Raw genomic sequence first — 21,509 nt, 5'->3', positions numbered from 1 at the left:
TACTAATCTAGCTCCTAGTTTACTTGACCTAGCGTTTCCTGCATTTATTCTCTGGTTACCTGACTTCAGCTATTAACCCTTTGACTACCCCTCTGGACACGATTTTGTACTTTGCTGCTCGGTTGGTTTTGACTAGGGGCAGCGGGGCGGGTGCCAGCTTCAGGGCTCACCTGTCCTTGTGTTTCCCTTTCCCTTTCCTAACAGTATGTATGTTTGAAATGAATTGTCATTTTGATTTCATTTTGAATTTCAGTCCTTGCTATGCTGTTTTCAGTTCCTGTGCACAGTATACACTTCCTCATGAGTGACTAATAACTATTTTATTTACTTACCATCATGGGCAGTCCAGACCAGAGATATACAATAAATATAGCGAGTGCTTGGAGCCAGTGGTAGATTGTGAACACAAAGTCTTGACGGCCTTTGTCTTCATAAAACATGCCTATTATAACTGGAGAAAATAAAGGATTTTTAGTGAATAAACAGCCCAGTGGTTTCCTCAATCTGGAAAATTTTTCTACACTCCTCAACATTAATATTGCAACAAGAAGAAGAAACCATGATGTTGAACACGTTAAAGGAGAAGTTCAACCAAAACCATTTTTTAATGTTATTACTTATGGAAAGTTAGACAAATTTGTAATGTACATTAATTATGGGAAATGCACATATAGGGCTATTTCCCTTAAAGAGTCACTGTCGTATTTTGTGGGGTTTTTCTTCTTTTTTTTGCAGGAATCAATAGTCCAGGCGATTTTAAGAAACTTTGCAATTGGGTTTATTAGGCAAATATGCCATTATCTGCATTTAAAAATACTTTTTCCAGGTCCCCCCTCCCTCCTCTTTTCCATTCACTGCAAAATATCATGAAATTGTAACTTGTTGCATCACACACAACCCTGTCTGTTCTATAGAGAGGGAGGGGGGGAAAGGGATTTAGTCGGCAGCAGAGAGCAGAGAACAAAGGATTACAGGCACAGAGCTGGGTGAAGCTGTATTTAGAGATCAGAGAGGTCAGTGCTGACTGTCAGAGGAGATAGCCAGGTCATGTAGTTGTAAATTAACTCTTTGTTGTCCTGTTTTGGTGTCTCATTTTCCTCTCTCCATAGGAGAACAATGAAGACAAGGGGGAGAGCTTCACACTGCTTTTTCATGATAAAAATTCATTTTTCGGCTAATAAGCCCAATTACAAAGTTTCTTAAAATCGCCTGTACTATTGATTTGTGCTTAAAAAATTTTTTAATGACAGTGACACTTTAATTTAGTACATAATTGAATCTTCAAATTCTCTGAAATACCGCGACGTCACAAATCAGGGTGTAATTTTAATGGAGGGGGCAGCAGGGGGCACACTATATATAGAAGTCAATGAGTACCATATAGTGCACCCCTTCTGGACACTATTAAATTGATACATGTGTATGTAAATGAAATATACAGTATGTTTTTTTATTGAATACATTTATCAAATACTTTGGGGAGCAAGTGTCCTTGCTCCCCAAAGTATTTGATAAATGTATTCAATCAGTACATTCGCAGGGCACCTAGCAGGGAGGGAGAGAGGTGCCTATGCATCTACCCCCTGTGCTATCCCCATAACATCTGCCGCTGCCGCTGATGAGCAGCTGTGCGGCGGCAGCGGCAGATGTAATGGGGATAGCACAGATACTACTCCCCCATCATCTGCTCATCCTATGAGCAGAGGTTGGAATGAGTAGAACTGTGTATATATGTCCAGCACCGAGCAGGGAGGAAGGGGGGAGGTAGATGCATAGGCACCTCTCTTCCTCCCTGCTCTGCGTCCTCCAAATGTACTGATTGAATACATTTATCAAATACTTTGGGGAGCAAGGACACTTTAAAAGTTTAAAAGTTGTTTTTTAACACAATAACTGCATCACTTGCCGAACGGACCGCAGGACAGATCTTGGATTAAAAGCAGCTATCTGAAGGTACAAGCTGTTTGGGGGGGGACAGATTGTGGGTAAAGAGTCGCTTTAAATATTCCAAACAACTCAATTTATTTAGCATTAAGTATGCGTGTTGTGCACAGAAAGACATGGGTTTGCACACCTTGGCATGCTATTAATGAGATTATTAGTGGTTGTCTGAGAAATGTTCTGCCACGCTGAATGCAATTTAGCAGGCACATCATCAAGATGTGCTACTGGCAGCTCCCTTTGCAATTAAAGGGGTTTCCAGCGCTACAAAAACATGGCCACTTTTCCCCCTACTGTTGTCTCCAGTTCAGGTGTGGTTTGTAATTAAGCTCCATTTACTTCAATGGGACTGAGTTTCAAAACCCCACCCAAACTGGAGACATCAGTAGGGGGAAAGTGGCCATGTTTTTGTAGCGCTGGATAACCCCTTTAAGACCAGAAGGGTCTGGTTGCCATACAATATGCCACACCACAATCTTGAAAGTAGGACTGGCATAAAGTTCTTTTGTGAAGGTGTTGCCCTGTCTCTGGCTATCATTCCTTAAAAAGTGTCACTGTCACTTCAGAAAACTTTAAAAATGTCATAGAGACATGTAAAAAGTTTTGAACGGTCTGGGTCTGAGGGTTCAGACCCGTACCAATTGGGAGATAGAGCCAGGAGAAGACGCTCACAGCTTTGTCACATGATCAGACGGACTGATCAGTCAGGCTCCATAGAGCTCAATTGTACAGTCCCACTGGTCACGTGACTCAGGGCCAGGAGAGGATGCACTGCAGCATGCTTCTCCCGGCTCTATCTCCTGATCGAAACACTCAGACCCGGACTGATCATAACTATGATTAAGACTGAGTACGATTGAAACGCGTAAGCAACCTATATTTATGGATTTTATGTGAAGCTTCAATAAAGTTTTTGGACTATACCGAGTTGCTGGAAATCCTTTGCATATACTACTGCGCTGAGTCTATGTATTCTACTGCGCAGTGCAGGACAACTGGGAAGTATCGGAAGTCTGCTTAACCCAGATAACAAGCTTGGAGCTTGTATTACCCACCTAGGTTGGGTAGGGGGCATAAGGCGGTCAGACTTACGAGTAATCTCTTCTATTAAACACCTCTACTGTTTCGGCAGAGTACACTTCTACCTTGGACAAGGCCCCTCTGGCAATTCCTCTACTCTCTCTACTGCAAAGCAACTTCTTTTTTTTTTTGTTGTTGTCTATAAATGACACTGCCACCTTATGCATTTTTTTTTATTTAATAATGTTTTTATTGTTTTCATAAAGAATACTTTAAAATCAATGAACACCATTAACAAAGACAACCATATATCCCCCCTCCCTATCTGTTGGACAGAAATACACTCCCATAAACAACAACTTCCTGATGCAGTATACTTCGCGGGGCGCCAATAAGACCTAATCTAAACAATTCTTCATCCCTTTATCACCCCTCCTATTACTATACTAATTACATTAATGACTACCATATTCCTATAGGCGGTCCTGCCCCATCCCCCCTTAGAAAGACCAGGCCACAGGCCGGAGCCGACCCCACAACCGACCCAATTCTGCCACACAACACAAAATAAATAAACAAATAAATAAATGAAAATAAATAAATAAATCATTAAATAAAAATTAACTATATAGATACACGTATAGATGCATATACACATAGATGTATACACACATTTATACATGTGCATATTCCTATACACAAATAAACCAGAAAAATAAACAAATTACCACCCCCTTTGACCTTCCTCCCTACACCTCCTTTCATTCATCCATTCTGTTGTCTTCACACCACCCACACCCCTTTCAAGGGCACGACTGATGTCCAGAACTAATTGCAATCATGCCAGAGAGGATCCGTAGAGCTCCGCTCATCAGAACCCCCAGACCCCCTCGTGCCCCTCCCAGGGTGGTTCCCCCTGCCCATATATCATGGACAGGGAGCCGTTCCACAAGAAACACAAACCTCAATCTAGCGAACTTATTATATAAGCTTAGTTATGTCAGAGGACAGTGGCCAAAAGGGGGGTACACACACACACAAAATAAATAAGTAAAATAATAATACATACAAAATGGGACAAAAAATATCATATTCTGAAACCATGTGACACTTGACGCAGTCCGCCATGACGCCGGCACCCCCCTGCCCCCAGCCCCCCAAAGGCCGGGAGGAGCAGGACCCCCCCCCCCCCCCAAAACTATGTTATTCCCTCAGAAAAAGAAGCAGTACATCAGGCGCCCCGAGAAAACTCCACAGGTTACAAATCTCGTTTTGGGAAGGAGAATACAACCACTTATATCAGGTATTTAGATTTATCTTCCCAATATACCTCCTGTAGTTGTACCAACCCTCCTCAACTTTAGGGCAGTATATTGTATACTGTCTACACCCCCCCCCCTTATATGCTGGTGGAGAAAAAAAAATAACTAAGTAAATAAAGTTGAAAAAAACAAAACAAAAAAAAACCTAATATGTACTCCAATAACCCTCCCATTTCCCAACTAGTTCTTCCAAGGTCCCGTCCTTATTTTTCTTTATAAATTTATTATGCCAGAGTTCATGACTAAGTATTTCACTACCCACTACCTTCCATTCCTTTATTGTTGGGGGGGTTAGGCGAAACCCAATTCCACAGAATAATCAACCTGGCAGCAAAAAATAACTTATAAATCACCATTCTAGTGGTTTTCAACAAATGCTGATCCTCCATAACTCCCAATATTGCACATACATATTCATCTTCTATCTCTAATTCAAACAATCGTATCATAATTGTGAAAACTTCACTTCAAAACTCCCTTACTTTTACACATAACCACAAGTGATGATCCAAGGACGGATCCTCAAACCCACATCTATTACAGCCTGTATGATCTTCTTTACGCCATTTTTTAATATCAGCCAGTGAATAATACAATCTGTGTGTACAAAAAAATTGTGTAATCTTGTGTTTTTTATTAGGGATGGTCTGAACCTGCCAAGGTTCGGGTTCATATGAACCCGAACGCTCGGCATCAGATTCCCGCTGTCTGCCCGTTCCGTGGAGAGGGTGGATACAGCGGGAGGACCGCCTGGAAAACTGGGATACAGCCATAGCCATAGGCTGTATCCCAGTTTTCCAGGCGGTCCTCCCACTGTATCCACCCTCTCCACGGAGCGGGCAGACAGCGGGAATCATTGCCGAGAGTTCGGGTTCGTACGAATCCGAACCGAACTCAGTTCGGACCATCCCTATTTTTTATCAGTGATATAATTCTTAGCATTCCCATAAGCTTTTCCCCAAAATTCATGATCCTTCTCACTAATTATCTTCTCCCATTTCTTCTTAGAACCAATAATAACCTAGAAAATACTCCATGTGAAGCATTATAACAGGTAAATCCCTTCTCTCCTGGGTGTAAATGTCGCCATGCGTCAAGCCATCCAAACTCGTCCATGAGCTTAACCAAAAGCGAGCCTGAAATCCTAAGATTATCCTTACCCTTCGCCCTCACTCTATCTAGTTCCTTGTTGGGCACAGCATTGAAATCACCCATCATAAAGAACGGCCAGTCTCTATATTTGGCAGCGAAACCATGAAACCTAACACAGACATCTATGGAAAATGGGGGGGGGGGGGGGAATATACACAAAAGCAAAAACCACCGGAACCGCTTCCAGCTTGCAGGCCATAAAGATATATCTACCCTCAATGTCTACTTCCACTTGAATAGGACACAGATCAATGGATTTATGTATCATAAGACTCACACCTCTTGCATATGTTGAATACACAGCATGGTATTGTTGAGACACCCATCGGCGGTCTAGGACCTGAACCCTATCCGCATCCAGATGCGTCTCTGTAATGCAAATTATAGCCGGAAGGTGTCTCAAGAGTTCTCTTAATACCGCATATCTTTTAATTTTTTCATTAATCCCTCTGGCATTCAAAAAAACAATTTTCACCATTCAAGGCACAAGACGATCAATCTCCCCCCCCCCCCCCATCACACCCAAAAAAAACAAAACAGCAGACACCCCTCCCCCCACCCGACACCCATTTCCACATACCACCAGTAGATCCCATTTCTATACTTGTTATTACCTTTTCAGTCTCCTTCCCCCAGTTCTGAGCCTGCTGTTTTCTGCTGAATACACAGAAAACTGTGTGTGAGATGCTCGCTCTGTCTCTGTTTACATGAGATGTGTCGGAAGGGAGGGGGAGAGGAGGGGGATATGGATGAACAGTTCTCACACAGTTTTCTGTGTCTTCAGCAAGAAGCAGCAGGCTCAGAAATGGGGGTAGGAGACTTAAAAGGTAATAAGTGTACAACAATTTTGTTTATCTCCAGGAGGGGGATGATTTAGCATTTATTTCACCTGAGTACAATATCCCTGTCACATGTAGTTTAAGGTGGATTTTCTACTTAAATTCCAAACTCAAAATAAGCAACAAAGTGCTATGAATGTTTATATACTTCTGAAAAAATTATGTAGTTTTAAAGCCACCATGCATTCTTTATGTTTCACTAAATTCTTGTAGATTTGCACTAGACTCAATTTAAGGCCATTTTACGTAGCCAGTCTTAATCACTGGCATTTATTTAATGAGGCATTACACAACTTGACCAATCATAATCTGGACCACATGAACAATCACTAGGTTGTTTGTACATCTTTCTATTTCTCGGCCAATTATCAGGAGTCAGTGTCCTTATAAAACCTATTCACCCGATAATTGGCCCATGTAAAAAAAGGGCCTTAATAGATTGTCCAACATTTTTTTCTTATTGGAAAAGGGAATCTTTTGTAATCTGCCCCTTTCCCTTAATGCCCTTTTACACAAAATAAATATCGGCCGTGTTCGGATGATATTGGCAGTTACGTCTTGTGTAATAGAAGGCAACGATCAGCTGACATGCACGATGTCTGCTGATCATTGCAGTCGTTTGTCTTTCAACATCTGCTGCTATCAGACCGCTGCTATCTGTTATGGGCTGCCTGGACAATCTAGCCATCACATTTGTATGTGGACAGGACATTCTGAAAATATACAGAACATTTAAAAAAAAACTTTTGTGTGCGTTTCCCATAGGAATCAATAGGTTCTATACTGTCCATAATTACAGACAGTATATAGAAATATATGGTCATGGAGGTCAAGGAGGCTTGAGGGTTATCTGTGTGTTTAGCATGTCTATTACTAATGTCTATATTAGAAAACATAAACTTAAAGGATTATTCCCATCACAGCTAATATAGTTAAACTATAGGACTCGTCAACTTAAATATTTTTACAAATACATTCTTTATCAAATTTGCCTAATCTCGATTTACTGCTCTTTGCCTCCCATTGTTGACAGTTTTTTTAATTTTTTATTTTCAAATATGCTCACTCTCTATTTCCGGCTTTTGTTTGAGGTAATGCAGGTTCCAAACAAGTTTAACCACCTGTTAAGTTCTGTTACCTAGATAAGTGGGTGGATGCATGAATTCTCCTTACTAAAGAACACCACATAGCTCACTTTCACTTGGCAACTGCCTTCTGGCCAGTATTGGGGAGTGGCCTCCCTGGACTTGACTGCAACCAGTGGGTAGCTCTTTTTTGCCAAATGTCATAGATGTAGACACCCTAGCTCAGACTTTTGACATATGATATGGTTATGCCCACCTATCTCTGCCTTTTGGGCCGATGTCATATCTACATTAGCTCTCAGGTTGGATGTTACATTTGCCAACCTAAAATGTGTATGTATGGCATTCTGAATGAGGAAGTATGGCTGCATTACCAGAGAATTTTCCTGCATGATTTTTTTGGGGGTGTGCAAAACAATAGTTCTGCATTAGATTGACTGTAGACCACTTAGACCAATTAATAGGTGGGATAAATTCCATTTTGCCTTAGGGCCATATTACACGGCCCGATCACCAATGTAAACAAGCATTGATCTGCTAGATCAGCGCTTACTGAGACTTATACGGCTTGAATATCGTGCAACAAGGGATGCACGGACATAGTTAGCGATGTCCGTACAGCCCTTGCCTTTAGTGTAGCATAATAAAGTTCATAAATACCTGTCCATGCTCCTCACTGTGGGCAGAATCCAGGAACTACCAGGGAGCAGGCAGCAGCACATTGAACGTGGACAGGTATGTATCAGGGCTCCAGATGGCGACCAAAATGGTCGCCAATGCGACTGACATTTTGCAAATGGCGCCCAGATTAATAAATCTGGGCGCCATTTGCGACTGGCCCCGGCGGCGGCGCGCTGTCTCTTTAAGATGCGCGGCTGATGCGCGGCTGCCGGGGGTGTTCCATCCTATCCCCGGCAGCGCGGCGCATCAGTGAGCTGCCTGGGGCCCTGACTTCCGGCACAGGAAGCGCACGTCAGAGACGCTTCCTGTGTCAGAAGTCACAGCCCCGGCGTACACTGACGCGCCGCGCTGCCGGGGATAGGATGGGACACCCCCGGCAGCCGCGCATCAGCCGGGGACAGCACCTAAAGAAGAAGAGGATCGCCGGGGGAGCGGGTTGTCAGGTGAGTTTGTGTGTTTGTTTTTTTTAAATATTGCTTAGCATAGAGGAAAGGGGGGGGGCTTTATAATGGGGGGAAGAGAAGGGGGGCATCTATAATGGGGGGAGAAGAGGGGCCATCTTCAAGGGGGGGAGAGGGGGCCATCTATAAGGGGAGGGGGTATCTATAAGGGGGGGAGAGGGGGCCATCTATAAGGGGAGGGGGTATCTATAAGGGGGGGAGAAGAGGGGGCATCTATAATGGGGGGGAGAGGGGGCATCTATAAGGGGAGGGGGTATCTATAAGGGGGGAGAAGAGGGGGCATCTATAATGGGGGGGAGAGGGGGCATATATAAGGGGAGGGGGTATCTATAAGGGGGGGAGAAGAGGGGGCATCTATAATGGGGGGAGAGGGGGCATCTATAAGGGGAGGGGGTATCTATAAGGGGGGAGAAGAGGGGGCATCTATAATGGGGGGGGGGAGAGGGGGCCATCTATAAGGGGAGGGGGTCATCTATAAGGGGGGGAGAAGAGGGGGCATCTATAATGGGGGGGAGAGGGGGCCATCTATAAGGGGAGGGGGGTCATCTATAAGGGGGGGGGTCATCTATAAGGGGGGGGGAGAGGGGGCATCTATAATGGGGGGGAGGAGGGGGCATCTATAATGGGGGTAGAGAGGGGGCATCTATAAGGGGAGGGGGCCATCTATAAGTGTAGGGCAAACTGGCTGCAAACACTGGGAGATAGATATATGCACAATTATTATTATCAGGGCCCCTCAGGTGTCTGTATTGTAGGGGGTCACTTGCATTAGTCACTAGGTGAGAGATATATCTATCTATATACACATCTTGTGGGGGGTCACTATGGCTGCAGTCATAAGTCTAGCTCAGTATGTATAGACTGTTGCAAGCTTTTAAAGGGAACCTGTCACCCCCGGTGACGGGGTGACAGGCTCCCAACCCCCCGTTAGAACCCCCTATACTCACCTCATCGCGCCGGGCCCCGCTTCTGAAGATGGTCGGGTCACGGAGATCTCAGCCGCTGCAGCCCGGCGCGCACACTGAGAGATGAGTCCAACGCTCATAGAGAATGACAGAGCGCTGGACTCTCCCGTCATTCTCTTTGAGCGTTGGACTCATCTCTCAGCGCACGCCGGGCTGCAGCGGCTGAGATCTCCGTGACCCCGACCATCTTCAGAAGCGGGGTGAAGATGAGGTGAGTATAGGGGGTTCTAACGGGGGGTTGGGAGCCTGTCACCCCGGCACGGGGGTCGACAGGTTCCCTTTAAGTTCAAGTTCAGAAGAGTAAGCCTCATTAGAAGGCTAGCCAAGTGAAGCTGAAGTACTGAGTCAGACTGAAAACGTTCAACATGGAAACTTGCAACTTGACAACCATATACAAACTAAGAAAAGAAAGGATCTAAAGGAGGAGGATGCTGCCGCGGCCTCTGCACACAGTAAGTCCCATTTAACATAACATTAATTTTACATGGTTTAAAATGTTGGCGACCAAATATTCTATTTGGCGCCTAAATTTTTCAGGTTAGGAGCCAATGGCTCCTAGGTAAATTTTTTAGTCTGGAGCCCTGTGTATGAACATTAATATTTTCTTTACACATTCATCAGCCGTCTGATGATCGTTGTCATCAGCTGATTATTATCAGATTGTCACTCTGTGTAATATGTAGTAAGTGCTTTGTTTCGTAAAAACGTATGAAAAAAAAAGTGAGACTAAGCTAAGCCTTAATGCCTATCAATATCTGGGTAGTTAAAATCTCTCATTATCACTACTGTGTTTGCCTGCACAGCCCACTCTACTTATGTATGCAGCAATACAGGGTACTGTCTCCTTATTGATATTTGAGGGGTCTATAGATTAAACCAAAAGTTCTACCCACAAGATTTCCATGTCCTCACAATCATCATCCCCTATTGCATCTTTCACACTTTCATTCCACATCTAAACATACAAACATATTCCTGTTCAACATAACAAAATCAACTAAAAAAAAAAGGTTCTACCAAAAAGTAAAGTACAGTGGTACCTTGGTTTAAGAGTAACTTGGTTTAAGAGCGTTTTGGTTTAAGAGCTCACAGTTTTTCAAAATTGTGACTTGGTTTAAGAGCATTGCTTTGGTTTAAGAGCTCCCTGTACTGGGTGGGAGGGCGAGTGGTGGAGGGGTATGGTCTGCATAGCAGGGTCTACAGCACTGTACTCTGGCCCAGGAAGTCTCCCTCACCTTCCAAATCATGGCAGATCCACTTCAGGCTGGGGCTTACATCAGGGGACAGGACTGTGGGGGTAATCTCTTCATAGCTGTAACCCCTCCCCCCCGGACAGAGAGTGCTGCATGTATGTGCCCACATATTCCCCGCTCATTCCTTCATGCTCCCTGCAGTCTCTGTCAGCCCTTGTGTTTCCCATCCTCTCCATTACTGTACAGTAACTTATAATATCACATATTCTGCTGTTTCTAAATATATTTTTTTTATTATTTTTACATGTTATTCAGAATAATAAATGATTATTTTTGGGGTGTGGAACCAATTGTCTACATATCAGTGATTTCTTATGGGAAAATTTGCTTTGGTATAGGAGTGGATTTGGATTACAAGCATGGCCCCTAAACGCATTATGCTCGTAATCCAGGGCACCACTGTATAAGCATGGTTTCAAACCTGCATTTGTCTCTGTTCATGAATGGATCCCTCCATATTAAATGAATGGATAAGCACAATAACTAAACTAATGAGCAAACTTATTGAAAAATTATCAATTTTTTAATGTTCAGTTTGCAGTTTGGCTTATTAATATCAACTCTATCATAAAGGATATTGACAGATAACTTGTGAACGGAAATTCCTTCTGTTTAGATCTGTCATCATTGCATCATTGACTAGAATGTTAAAAAAAATGGATGTGCATTTTCCGTTTGTGTTCTGATCTTTTGAACGGACAAAAAATTTTATGTCCGTCCCAAAATACTGAACACTGATGAATTTGATGAAAACAGAGCAAAACTGAGACAAAGAGAGCACAATAAACACCATTTGAAATTAAAGGGGAGTTCAACTGATCCATTTTGTTCCATTTCTCAGTGATCAAAACAGAGAAGAGAAACAGAATTGTGCGGAGGGTAAACCTAGCCTAGCATTGAAAATACTTACTGCTGACGCCAGTCTTGTTCACTGCAGTGCCAATACCCCACAGGACAGCCACCAAATACAGCAGGGGACTCTGTGACTGATCCCTGGGAGCTGGACTCCAGAAAAACAGGCCAATGAGAAGACAAGAATGGAGTAATGGTCCAAATGTCAATGGAATTTGTCGAGGAAGGCGGAGAAAGGAAAGTCCAAGAGAAGAGAAGACACAGGCTGATAGACCATAGGCTGTTAGGATATATGGAAGATTCTCCAGCCCAATAGAGCATACCCCATAGCCCTGGTAAAAAGATTGGTAAAAAGATTAGAGCAATAAACAAATACGGGAATGATAAATATATAATTATCTACTTGCTTGTCTGCTGGTACTTAAATGGGCAGTGTCATTATTAATAAATACTGTTATCAGCAGGAGAGGTAATATACTACATCTATGCAATTTGCTTGATTGATTTTTGGTTTGTTTTTTCTATAGGAAATACAATAAAATAAAACTGGCCACTAGGTGTCTCACAATTTTTTATTCGTCATGCCAGGTACACTTTAAAATCTGCAGAAGATAGCAGAAATCAATAAATCATGAAAGTGAATAATATGACATATTGGGCCTCATGTATGAAAGTTACTGCCAAAATCACTTTGTAGCTAAAAATGATGTAATAGTGATCATACTGGTTTCTATGGACAATAACTCCGGTTGTACAGTGCACTAATTGATGTCCACTATTTCTCTGAACACTTATGAGTATGCATGGACAGTTTTATAGTGACAAATAGCAGGGCAGTCATACAAAATACATTTTTAGAAAAACATTTATAAAGAGTTTTGTAGTGTATTTATGTGCATCATAAATGGGGATGTCACTCACCAAAGCAAATCCAGTGCAGGCAAAGAGAACCTCAAATCCAGTGTAAATGAAGTAAGGAGCCAAACAGCGCAGGCGATAGTCTCTGGCATGTTTGAAGGGTAACTGGAATATATTTCCCCAGCCTATACTACGGAGGTCAATCTCTTCAGCTGGACGATATGCAGAACCACAGAGGATCAAAATCTAAATAAAAGAAATTAAAGGGGTTGTCCAGCGAAAATCTTTTACTTTCAAATGAGCTGATATCAGAAAGTTATATAGATTTGTAATTTACTTCAATTAAACAAATCTCAAGTCTTCCTATACATATTAGGTGCTGTATGTCATTCAGGAAATGTTTTATTTTCAGTCTGGCACTGCTCTCTGCTGACATCTCTGGCCGAGACAGGAACTCTGTCTCGGTTTTCTATGAATCCCCATAGAAAACCTCTTCTACTCTGGACAGTTCCTGTCTCGGCCAGAGATGTCAGCAGAGAGCACTGTGTCAAACTGAAGGGCAGCATGGTGGCTCAGTGGTTAGCACAGTAGCCTTGCAGCACTGATGTCCTGGGTTCAAATCCCACCAAGGGCAACATCTGTAAAGAGTTTGTATGTTCTCTTCGTGTTTGCGTGGGTTTCCTCCAGGTACTCCAGTTTCCTCCCACACCCAAAAACATACAGATAGGTGAATTTAGATTGTGAGCCCTATTGGGGACAGGAAGCAATAATTGGCAAAACTATTTGAAGTGCTGCGCAATCTGTGTGCGCTATACAAATAAAATAAAGGCATTATAATAGAAGTAAATTAGGAATCTAGATAATTTTCTGACACCAGTTGATTTGTAAGAAAAATATTTTTGCTGGACAACCCCTTTAGGTAGACACATCATAAACATAATTTCCAACTGATAATTAGAAAGCGTTTTCCCCTCTCTTACCAACAGCATAGATGACAGGGCTACCAGCATAAGCGCGCTTTCAATATAAATAAGATTCACACTGGAGGGCAGAGAACGTAGGACAGTCACATTAAACCCTGGAAGAAGTCCACCTGGTATAGAGGCACCTGCAAAAAAATTGGCCAACACATAGCAGTTTGCAATTTAGTGTAGAACAGAACCTCTGAGAACTCTTTTTAGAGTGGCTGCTCACTTACCACACTGCTTGACATCACATAATGTGTGGTTATATCCATAAAACAATTTTCTAAGGAAAAAGTAAACTGGAAATTGGGATAAGACAAAGCACAGCTGTAAAGAGAAGTGAGAGATGTGTGAATTATAGGTCAGACACAGATAGTTGTATAAAAATAAAACTGGTGGCCACTCACATGGAAGATAGAGAAGAAAATGCTCTGAAAAATGATTATGTATTTATGGCTTGCTCCTCGAGGCCTCCGCTGCTCTCGTGTGTTCTCCTCCTTATAATTTACAAACTCATAATATCTTTGAGCCATCCTGAAATGACAAAACCCACTGTATTCTGGGATTTAAGTTTGATTTATTCTAGGATAAAAGAGTATAAGCTTGTCTTTTGTACGGTCAAGGAAAATAGTCAGACTCTTACCTGGTAATGTAATTGCCCATGGATGCCCAGAAGGGGACTATCATGGCTCCAATTACTGTAGCAGAAGGTACAAGTGTGTAGTATCTTTCCCAGTAGTTGGTAGAGACAAACAAAGCATAGATTCCAGAGGATAGAAACATCATCCATTTTGTACCAAAGTACCTGCAAAGCAAGTGTCTGGTAAGAATTGTACAGCATACATGACCTCGAAGGTAGCGATTTTATAGTTCATTACCATCAGGGGCATATTTACATTTGTTTCAGCCATAGAACACTAGATGGGCCATGTGCCACCCAGGGTACATGGCCTGACTAGTGTGCCTGGTGGTTCAGGGAAATGCCAATGTTAATTGTACCTATGTCCTCAACATGCAGATACAGTTTGGGGCTGCGTTCACACTACGTATATTTCAGTCAGTATATTTCAGTCAGTATTGCAACCAAAACCAGGAGTGGATTAAAAACACAGAAAGGCTCTGTTCACACAATGTTGAAATTGAGTAGATGGCTGCCATATAACAGTAAATAACTTCCATTATTTCAATATAACAGCCGTTGTTTTAAAATAACAGCAAATATTTGCCATTAAATGGCGGCAATCCACTCAATTTCTGTGTTTTTCATCCACTCCTGGTTTTGGTTGCAATACTGACTGAAATATACATATACTGACTGAAATATACGTAGTGTGAACGCAGCCTGAGGCTAGGTTCACACTACGTATATTTCAGTCAGTATTGTGGTCCTCATATTGTAACCAAAACCAGGAGTGGATTGAAAACACAGAAAAGATCTGTTCACACAATGTTGAAATTGAGTGGATGGCCGCCATTTAATGGCAAATATTTGCTGTTATTTTAAAACAACGGCTGTTATATTGAAATAATGGCAGTTATTTACTGTTATATGGCGGCCTTCCACTCAATTTCAACATTGTGTGAACAGATCCTTTCTGTGTTTTTAATCCACTCCTGGTTTTGGTTGCAATATGAGGACCACTATACTGACTAAAATATACGTAGTGTGAACCCAGCCTAAAGCTATAGTGGAGCAGAGAGGCATTGGCTCTCTCAAGCGGCCTAATGGAGCTGTGTCACAGAGGGGAGGGAATATTGTCACCCTGGGGGCAGCGGGCCAGCCCCGAATGCATAGAGCTGGGCCAATGCACGGCAAAAGAATGGTGGGCGTTGCTTACAAAACAAAACAAAAAACACGCCATGGGCATCCCCGTGCCATCGCCGATTGGCCCATGTCCAAAAAAAAAAGCAATGTACCAGATGGTACATTCGTTTTAGATCACTTAAGGGGCCGTAAGGGGCAAAACTACAGGCTGGGGGGGGGGGCAAAAGGGGCAAGTAAACCATATAAGTGTTTTGGTGGCACAAAGGGGGCACTATTATGCAGCATCGCAGTACCCATATCTAAGCTATTAGAAGTGAAAGGTTATAAATATAGCGGAGGCCAGGAATCCCTCGCTAAGTTTCTAAATCTGTGTTCAGATTTCATTTGTATGCACTGTCATTTTGCTTGTCACACTGCTAAACAGAGCTAGTATTGCATTCACTAATGTATTTTGGATTTGCAAGGGCTAACACAGTATAAGGTATAACACGGAACCTAGGGACAGAGAAGCCCTGTAGTGGACTCTACTGTATTCCTGCTAGGCATCATATCAGTATGATGCCAGGAGCAGTGAAAGTGTTTGAAACTTCGCAGCTTCACGGCTGTGTCATTACAGTGCCACAAAGATGCAAAAACTTTCCCCACTCCCGGCATCATATTCTCCCAGGTTAAACCTTTTCTGTTTTTTTACCAATCACTGCAAAGCTAAGTCTAACTCTCTTCCCAGACACCTGGAATGTTATAGTTAGGCCAGCTTAGACTAATGTGCAGACACGGCCTGTTTGCTCTTTGCTAGGCCCTGCAAAATGCTAAGCTTCAGACCTAATCAGTTTTAGTTCCCTGTAACACATGCTTAAAGCAAGCTAAAAATCTATTCAGGTTGCTGTCTACATCTAGGACAGATCTGGGTCGAGAATATAGTGAACACGGCACTGTGTGGAGAAGAGAAGATTTTGCTTTCAGGCTAATAGGACAAATCTCCTCTAATGAACCTGTTTCTGAACTGACAGGGAAATTGACAAGACAGGAGAGAGAAAGCTGTTCAAGGACTTTGCCACTACATCAACTTAACCTAGTGAGCTTAAGGGGCGAGTCATGGGTGGAAGAAGTCATCATGGAGGTCTGGTGGGGCCAGATAAAAGGAAGAGGAAAAAGAACACCTCCAAGTAGAGACTCCCTGTAAGTAATTGGATGTAACTGCACTATAATTACTTATAGGGTCTGCAGAGCCTGTGTGGAGATGGTATCTAACAGTATATGGTTACTGTATGGGGGTAAAGGTTTGTCTTTGTGTAGTAGTTGTCATTCAATAACTACCACATTCAGCCCATATGTGGTGGTCATGATCATTGTGACACTATTATTTGTCCCTTGTATAATGGTATTATTGGTAATATTAACTTTGTAATTTGTTGAGTAACAGTAAAATGATCATATGTGTAATGACAGCCACTCAGCTATCATTACATATGCAGGGAGGTCATTCATTACACAATGCAGCGTGTGAATGCCCCCTAAGTTTGCGCTGGTAGGTTTTAGATTACACCTATTACAACTAATAGTTGTCTCACTTCCTTAAAAGGTAATGTGTCAAAATGTTGGTGCATAGCATGGCATTTTAGGCCACACCCCTTTCCCACTATGCCATGCTCACATGAAGGCAATTGTGGTGCATCAGGCAGAGTAAATATGGGGCATTGACAGCAGGGCCGGCTCCAGGTTTTTGTGGGCCCTCAGGCGACAGAACCTCAGAGGGCCCCTCATCCATCCTAGAGGGTGCAACAAGCCCCAGCCCCTGTTACCTGGGATGAGCAGTATGCTGAGGGTTCCCTGCTTACACCTGCGCTGCAAGATAGAGTGCCTAGGCTTCTAGCAACTTTGCTCTATCCGGATCAGTTCCTTTACTCTTTACGGATACTGTCCTTCCTTCTGGTTCTCGGCGTGTATTGAGTTGATCCCTGACTTGCCCTCTCTAGTAGCGACTGGGTAACACTGCATAGTGTTTAGAGGTGTTGCTAGAGGGAAACTGTGTCTAGGTCTTGCATGTGCATGTATTCTGCTCAACGTCTAGACCACAACTAACTGGATACTGAGGGTCCAACTTGACTGCTGTAGGGACCGTCCTAGCTTGCGTCCTTCCTCTACAGAATGCAGAGTAAGACGACCTTACACTTCCTCTACCCATGTGACTTCCTTCCTACAGCGCATATAAGGTGTGCTGTGAGTGGGTGAGGAGTGCGTGTGAGAGATGTAAGGAGAAAGGTGATAGGAGAGAAGAAGAAAGAACTCTCACTGGTCTATAGATCCAGGTGATACATAAGAAACAATAACTCTTTAGTTTCGACAGCTGTGCAATATCTAAATACAGTTAAACATAACGACACCTAGTGGTAAAACTCTGGTACTACTACATTACCACTTACACAGATAAGTACAGACTTTTGCAAATGGTGTAACTAATAGCAACACCCGTGGTGGGACACCACATGTGCACTGCTGTTGCCTTTAAACTCTATAGGACTGCCAAAGATAGAAATGAACAATGTCCTTTACTTCTGTTCACTAATAAGTTTCCCTACCACAAATTACATTATATTACCTTGCATTATAGTTAGCTATATAATACTACAAAATATAGTACACACTAACCTGATAAGGACAGGAGTATATAACAGGGCAGCTATTGGGGTGACATTAATGCCCATCAGCATCTTGTTATCAATGTCCTGAAGTCCCATGTTACCATACTTAACTTCTCTGTAAGTTTCATCATAATGTAAAATCAGCTGCATCTCAAGTAGCCCTAAAAAAAGTGATGACAACATTATGACATTACTTATGTCAGTACATATTCCTACTGTAATCCAGAATGTAGTCTTTAATTCTATCCTGAAAGAAGTTACCAGGTTGGCCGTTCTGTCCAAGATGGTTATAGACAAGCTTAAAGGAGAAGTCCGGTGAAAATTTTTATTAAAGTGTTGTATTGCCCCCCAAAAGTTATACAAATCACCAATATACACTAATTACGGGAAATGCACATAAAGTGCTTTTTTCCCTACACTTACTACTGCATCAAGGCTTCACTTCCTGGATAACATGGTGACGACCCGACTCCAAAAGCTGTGCGGGCTGTGGCTGCTAGAGAGGATGATTGCAGGCGGACACTGAGGGACACAGGGCACTGGAGGGACACTGAGCATCCCTCTGCCATCATCCTCTAAAGCAGCCACAGCTCTTTATGTGCATTTCCCGTAATAAGTGTACAGTATATTGGTGATTTGTATAACTTTTGGGGGGGCAATACAATACTTTCATAAAAAATTTCACTGGACTTCACCGGTCATTTTTTATTATTTGGCAACCAGGAGGGGGAAAATTAATACAGAATCCTAACTTACCTCTCTTCATGCCCATGTATCTACACGGGCTCTGGACCCCAGCCTGATGATGTCACGCCAAGGGGAAAATGCCTTCCCGGCTGATGGACTGCACGCTCAGCCAATCAACCAGGTCGGGACGTCAGCTGAGAGAAGATAGTGGTGCCTGGCGGGGGTCCCAGAAAGGCAATCCAGCACTGAAGAGGCACGGGAAAATTGTTTTTTATGTTTCCCCCTACCCCTGCTTTTTTAAACATGACAGCTGCATTTAAATGTCTTTTATAGCTCCATTCCTGGTGTCTAGTGGCTGGATCCCCGTGGATCCGTGATGTGATCATGGAGGGGGAGTCCATTGTACTGGCCAGGACAGGACTCAGCGTCAGAATGATGCTGATCCCGTTTCAGCAATCTGTAGATCTAATTGATCAGTGCTCTATTAAGTATACTACACTGATCTCTATAAGAGATACGTGTAGTTGTATTAGAGGTCCCCCAGGGGGACTTCTAATTAATGTGTATGTAAAAAAAAAACAAAAAAAAACGTTTTATTAATAAAAAATCCCCTCCCCTAATAAAAGTTTGAATCCCCCCCTTTTCCCATTTTATAAATAAAAATAAATAAACAAACAAACATGTTTGGTATCGCCGCATGCATAATACTAAATTATCTCATTCCTACAGACCTTCTCATGTGTGTCTGTAGGTAAAAAAAAATGCAAGTGCTATGGCCAATTAAACAATAGGAGGAAAAAACAAAAATGCAAAAAAATGAAAATTAGCCTGGGAGGGAAGGGGTTAAAAGCTGGCTGGCATAGAAGAGCAGAGCCTTGTAAATAGCAAACAGTTCCTAATGGCAGAAAAATTTAAAGGAGAACTCCAGCGATTTTTTTTCTTTCAAATTAACTAGTATCTAGTAGAAAATTACTTCTATTAAAAAATCTCAAGCCTTTCAGTACTTTCCAGCTGCTGTATGTCCTGCAGCTAGGGGTGTATTCTTTTCAGTCTGACACAGTGCCCTCAGGAACAGAACAGTAGCAAATTCCCATAGAAAACTTCTCCTTCTCTGGACAGTTCCTATCACAGATCGGGGTGGCAGCAGAGAGCACTGTGTCAGACTGGAAAGAATACACCACTTCCTGGAGGACATAAAGCAGATGATAAGAAGAGATTTTTTAATAGGAGTAAATTAAAAATCTCTGGCTCCAGTCGATTTGAAAGATTTTTATTTTTTTTTTGCTGGAATTGGCCACTTTATAGTAAACTTTTTCAGTATGTATAGTAACTGTACTCACTGCACTTACTGACAACAGCTCCCTGTGTACCTCACAGGGCTAAACTCAGACTCCCCTCCTCAAGACTGTACTGCCCTGCTCGAGGCGAGACTGTCCATAAGATGGCTGACATAGAGGAGCATGTGACCATGCCCTGCCCTCCCAGTTTCCTCCATAGGCATATACAGGCTCAGTGGAGGACACTGGGGTAGCTGGGCATGGTCACATGCTCCTCCATGTCGCCATCTATGGAGAGACGGATGAGAATCCAGTGTGAATAGAATCTTATTCTTATCAATTTTGAGATTAATTGGTAATTTACACTGTGTATTGCTTCTATTCTTCACTTTATCAGCTGTGCCAGTTCTAGTCTCATCTGTTTACCTACAACATTTCTCTGGTCAGGTGGAATTTGTTGTAGAAGAAATCTTTTGGAGCTTTTCTGTAAAATGTTGTCACCTATAGATTATCCAATTACATTAATGTTAATAATTGAATATTCTTCAACTTACCTAAGTAAACTCCATAGGTCATGGCGGCTCCCAGACTCGCAGATATAACACTTTTTATTGTCAGAAACCTCTTCCGTCTATAGTACCTCTTCTCCTCAGCTTCCTCATTATAATCTGCATTGTCACCCAAGAATTCTTCCAACTGCTGCAAAATAAAGCTGCCCTCAATAATAATATAACCATTAAGTCTGTCAGACATCACTTTATTATAGACTGCGGTTTGGGTACTATATTGTTAAAGGGGGGCCTTCAATCCCCACCCATAATCTACGCTTGTTTGTAATAGGTTTCTTATACATGAATTTTGCCGTTTGCCTGTAGCACATCCTGACTTCTTTCTTAGACACATGGGGTGACATGTATGAAAAGGCGTAAATGCCTTTTTTAGGCGCAGATGGGGCAGATTCTGGACTTCATAAATGTCCCCCATGATCTCTGTCTCTTCTTTTGGCAGGCAAGCTGTAACACCTCATCTGTAAACAACAGCCTGTCCTGAGTAGCATAGGGGAGAGGTGACACTAACATACTTACTGTACCTGGCCTGGCACAGTACCACAGTGGGTCACTTGTGCATCAGGGGGCTGGGAGAATGAAGGAACGCTTCTCCAGGCATGATAAGTATGTGTGCTGCCTCCAACCACAAGAGAGACCCAAAGTGCCGTGCTGTACAGCATGCTGGGAGATGTAGTCCTGCATATTAACCTATACAGCATTCTGGGAGATGTAGTTCTACAGCCTACCCTATACACCATGCTGGGAGATGTAGTTCTCTAGCTTACCTTATACCACATGCTGAGAGATGTAGTCTGGCATATTACCACACACCATGCTGGGAGATGTAGTTCTACAGCTTCCCCAATACAGCATGCTGGAAGATATAGTTCTACAGCTTACCCTATACAGCAGTCTGGGAAAGGTAGTTCTACAGCCTACCCTATACACCATGCTGGGAAATGTAGTTCTACAGCTTACCTTATACCACATGCTAGGCGATGTAGTCCTACAAATTACCACACAGCATGCTGGGAGACGTAGTTCTACAGCTTCCCCAATACAGCATGCTGGAAGATTGCATATTACCACACAGCATGCTGGTGGTGCTGCAGGGACCGTGTTGGTGGGGCTGCGGGGGCCGCTCTGACACGCTGTGGTGCCTGTGGATGCGGCTGTCAGTGTTGTAGTGCCTTGGA

The 21,509-nt window shown here is 42.8% G+C and overlaps 1 protein-coding gene across 2 annotated transcripts in view; it reads right to left on the bottom strand.

The window, feature by feature from the left end:
• The window catches only part of UNC93B1 (unc-93 homolog B1, TLR signaling regulator), a 49,896-nt gene that overhangs the window by 3,906 nt on the left and 24,481 nt on the right, over positions 1–21,509 (bottom strand). The window contains exons 4-12 of one of the 2 annotated variants that reach the window (XM_069980781.1): positions 20,320–20,464; positions 17,809–17,962; positions 14,038–14,199; positions 13,802–13,928; positions 13,628–13,721; positions 13,410–13,537; positions 12,493–12,675; positions 11,630–11,903; positions 333–451 (exon numbers count right to left, since the gene is read on the bottom strand). In XM_069980781.1, coding sequence (XP_069836882.1) covers positions 333–451; positions 11,630–11,903; positions 12,493–12,675; positions 13,410–13,537; positions 13,628–13,721; positions 13,802–13,928; positions 14,038–14,199; positions 17,809–17,962; positions 20,320–20,464 — 1,386 coding nt within the window. The remainder of the gene's footprint in view (positions 1–332; positions 452–11,629; positions 11,904–12,492; positions 12,676–13,409; positions 13,538–13,627; positions 13,722–13,801; positions 13,929–14,037; positions 14,200–17,808; positions 17,963–20,319; positions 20,465–21,509) is intronic. The other variant, XM_069980782.1, reaches the window with a different exon arrangement.

The sequence above is a fragment of the Dendropsophus ebraccatus genome, chromosome 8, assembly GCF_027789765.1.
Source record: "Dendropsophus ebraccatus isolate aDenEbr1 chromosome 8, aDenEbr1.pat, whole genome shotgun sequence".
NCBI lineage: Eukaryota > Metazoa > Chordata > Amphibia > Anura > Hylidae > Dendropsophus > Dendropsophus ebraccatus.
This window is presented reverse-complemented; position numbering and strand designations above follow the sequence as displayed.